Below are 3,950 nucleotides of genomic sequence, written 5' to 3' on the forward strand. Positions count from 1 at the left end.
CTGAGCTGAGCTTCCTGCTGCTCTTCTCCTTGACTCTGTGTTTCCTGTGTTCTCTGACCTTCATCGGCCGGCCCTCTGAGTGGTCCTGCATGCTGCGACACACAGCATTCGGCATTACCTTTGTCCTCTGTATCTCTTGTGTTCTGGGGAAAACTATAGTGGTGTTAATGGCCTTCAGGGCTACACTTCCAGGCAGTAATGTGATGAAATGGTTTGGGCCTGCACAGCAGAGACTCAGTGCTGTGGCTTTCACTTTCATCCAGGTTGTTATATGTATCCTCTGGTTAACTATTTCTCCTCCTTTTCCATTTAAGAATTTTACCCAGTTCAAGGACAAAATCATCTTAGAGTGTGCTCTGGGATCAGCTGTAGGCTTTTGGGCTGTACTTGGGTACATAGGCCTTCTGGCCATCTTATGTTTTATTCTGGCTTTTCTGGCTCGAAAACTGCCTGATAACTTCAATGAGGCCAAACTGATCACCTTCAGCATGCTGATATTCTGTGCAGTTTGGATCACTTTTATGCCAGCATATGTCAGCTCTCCTGGGAAGTTCAGTGTTGCTGTAGAGATATTTGCTATTCTGGCCTCCAGTTTTGGACTGCTCATTTGTACTTTTATTCCAAAATGTTATATTATCTTACTGAAACCAGAGAAGAATACAAAGAAGAATATGATGGAGAAAGGGGCATCAAAGTCATTCTGAAAACTTACAAAATATGGTGGTAAAGGCATTCTAGTGCCGTTTTGATTTTTACACAACTTGTTAACCAGACTCATGTAGAAACCAATATTCATTTTATTGAAGAGGTTTAATGTACCCCTATAACATTTTTCCACTGTATACTGTGTTATTGGCATAGTCTATGGAGATGACAGCATTTAATGCAATGTAATATACAATCTTATGAACTAATATTTATTATAAAGTACCAATGAATGAGTATGCTTAATATGCTATTTCATAATAATTCCATAACAGTTACAGTTCTTAAAATATTCATAAATATAATCTGCAACCTTAGTCTTGGCTTCATCTTTTCAGACAATTCCATGACGAACATGCAATAAATTATTATTGTTAATGGTTTATATGCTGTGTGTATTTTGTTCTGTATTTGAGAAATAAGCATAAATATATACAGTACCTTATTCCATTTTCAGCACCATAGCCTAAACTTGTAATGAATTCAGATTTGCTCAGCAATGATTTTTGTTATACAAGTTCTATGACAGATATTGAACCCTTATTGAGCCACATATAAAATCATGGATTACTGCAGTCAGTCATGATCACAGAGGATGGTTACCAGTTACTAGCACTTGAAGCAGCTCCACTCCCTACTAAGGCATCTCATCCACTGCCATTGCCTCCAAGAAGTCTCTCAGCAGACGTGAGTGTGTGGTCCAGACTTCATTGCCTCCCACCTCATAAGCAACCACACCATTGACTTTCTTCACATTCCCTCAATGCACTCCAACTATCATTGTGCCTGGTTGCAGCATTCCCTGCAGAAGTTTGAAGATGAGCTGTTTCCTCAGTAGATACTGGGCGCATCTAACAATGAGCTGTCTCACTCTTTTCGCCATAAACTTCCATTGTCTAACCATCCTAGTTGGCAGGATAGAGCCATTCTCAGCATCCTAGATTCCTCATCCATCCATCAACATTACACCGGACAGGGTATCATACAGCCTGCTGGTACTAACTAGTAAGCACCCAAATGTATGGGCACTGATTTTTCTTCGGCCAACATTCTGAATGACCTAAGTATGTTTAAGATATTCTCAACTTTGTCTACACCTGCAAGAATTACAGATATCTCCTCTCTGCTGTTTTCACTCTACACCAACGACTGCATCGCGAAGGATCCCTTTGTCAAGCTCCTAAAGTTTGCTGATGATACAACGGTAACTGGTCGCATCAAAGACGATGACGAGTCAGCCTACAGATGGGAGGTTGAGCAGCTGGTCTTGTGGTGTAGCTGCAACAACCTGGAGCTGAACATGCTCAAAACAGTGGAGATGACAGTGAAGTTCAGGAAGAGCCCCCCCATCTTACCCCCCCTCAGCATACTTGGAAGCACTGTATCAGCAGTAAAGTCCTACAAGTTCCTGGGCTCCACTATCTCCCAGGACCTGAAGTGGACGTCCAACATCACGACCATCACCAAGAAGGCACAGCAGAGGATGTACAGTGCCTTGCGAAAGTATTCGGCCCCCTTGAACTTTGTGACCTTTTGCCACATTTCAGGCTTCAAACATAAAGATATAAAACTGTAATTTTTTGTGAAGAATCAACAACAAGTGGGACACAATCATGAAGTGGAACGAAATTTATTGGATATTTCAAACTTTTTTAACAAATAAAAAACTGAAAAATTGGGCGTGCAAAATTATTCAACCCCCTTAAGTTAATACGTTGTAGCGCCACCTTTTGCTGCGATTACAGCTGTAAGTCACTTGGGGTATGTCTCTATCAGTTTTGCACATCGAGAGACTGAAATTTTTGCCCATGCCTCCTTGCAAAACAGCTCGAGCTCAGTGAGGTTGGATGGAGAGCGTTTGTGAACAGCAGTTGTCAGTTCTTTCCACAGATTCTCGATTGGATTCAGGTCTGGACTTTGACTTGGCCATTCTAACACCTGGATATGTTTATTTGTGAACCATTCCATTGTAGATTTTGCTTTATGTTTTGGATCATTGTCTTGTTGGAAGACAAATCTCCGTCCCAGTCTCAGGTCTTTTGCAGACTCCATCAGGTTTCCTTCCAGAATGGTCCTGTATTTGGCTCCATCCATCTTCCCATCAATTTGAACCATCTTCCCTGTCCCTGCTGAAGAAAAGCAGCCCCAAACCATGATGCTGCCACCACCATGTTTGACAGTGGGGATGGAGTGTTCAGGGTGATGAGCTGTGTTGCTTTTACGCCAAACATAACGTTTTGCATTGTTGCCAAAAAGTTCGATTTTGGTTTCAGCTGACCAGAGCACCTTCTTCCACATGTTTGGTGCGTCTCCCAGGTGGCTTGTGGCAAACTTTAAACAACACTTTTTATGGATATCTTTAAGAAATGGCTTTCTTCTTGCCACTCTTCCATAAAGGCCAGATTTGTGCAGTATACGACTGATTGTTGTCCTATGGACAGAGTCTCCCACCTCAGCTGTAGATCTCTGCAGTTCATCCAGAGTGATCATGGGCCTCTTGGCTGCATCTCTGATCAGTCTTCTCCTTGTATGAGCTGAAAGTTTAGAGGGACGGCCAGGTCTTGGTAGATTTGCAGTGGTCTGATACTCCTTCCATTTCAATATTATCACTTGCACAGTGCTCCTTGGGATGTTTAAAGCTTGGGAAATCTTTTTGTATCCAAATCCGGCTTTAAACTTCTCCACAACAGTATCTCGGACCTGCCTGGTGTGTTCCTTGTTCTTCATGATGCTCTCTGCGCTTTAAACGGACCTCTGAGACTATCACAGTGCAGGTGCATTTATACGGAGACTTGATTACACACAGGTGGATTCTATTTATCATCATTAGTCATTTAGGTCAACATTGGATCATTCAGAGATCCTCACTGAACTTCTGGAGAGAGTTTGCTGCACTGAAAGTAAAGGGGCTGAATAATTTTGCACGCCCAATTATTCAGTTTTTTATTTGTTAAAAAAGTTTGAAATATCCAATAAATTTCGTTCCACTTCATGATTGTGTCCCACTTGTTGTTGATTCTTCACAAAAAATTACAGTTTTATATCTTTATGTTTGAAGCCTGAAATGTGGCAAAAGGTCGCAAAGTTCAAGGGGGCCGAATACTTTCGCAAGGCACTGTATAAAGCACTTGAACACAGCCGAGGCCAACAAAGTGCTTAACATAAGATACAATTCAAAACATCTAAAAACGTGACAACTACAATATTAAAATACCAATAAAATAACATAAAAGAACCAACATAGC

The 3,950-nt window shown here is 41.5% G+C and overlaps 1 protein-coding gene across 1 annotated transcript in view; it reads left to right on the top strand.

Moving 5' to 3' along the window:
- LOC109953213 (extracellular calcium-sensing receptor-like) overlaps window positions 1-704 on the top strand; it is an 8,925-nt gene extending 8,221 nt beyond the window's left edge. The window contains exon 5 of the mRNA XM_020588640.1: window positions 6-704. Within this exon, the coding sequence (XP_020444296.1) occupies window positions 6-704 (699 nt within the window). The remainder of the gene's footprint in view (window positions 1-5) is intronic.
- Window positions 705-3,950: the final 3,246 nt, after the last annotated feature.

The sequence above is a fragment of the Monopterus albus genome, unplaced genomic scaffold (assembly GCF_001952655.1).
Source record: "Monopterus albus unplaced genomic scaffold, M_albus_1.0 scaffold579.1, whole genome shotgun sequence".
In the NCBI taxonomy this organism is placed as follows: domain Eukaryota; kingdom Metazoa; phylum Chordata; class Actinopteri; order Synbranchiformes; family Synbranchidae; genus Monopterus; species Monopterus albus.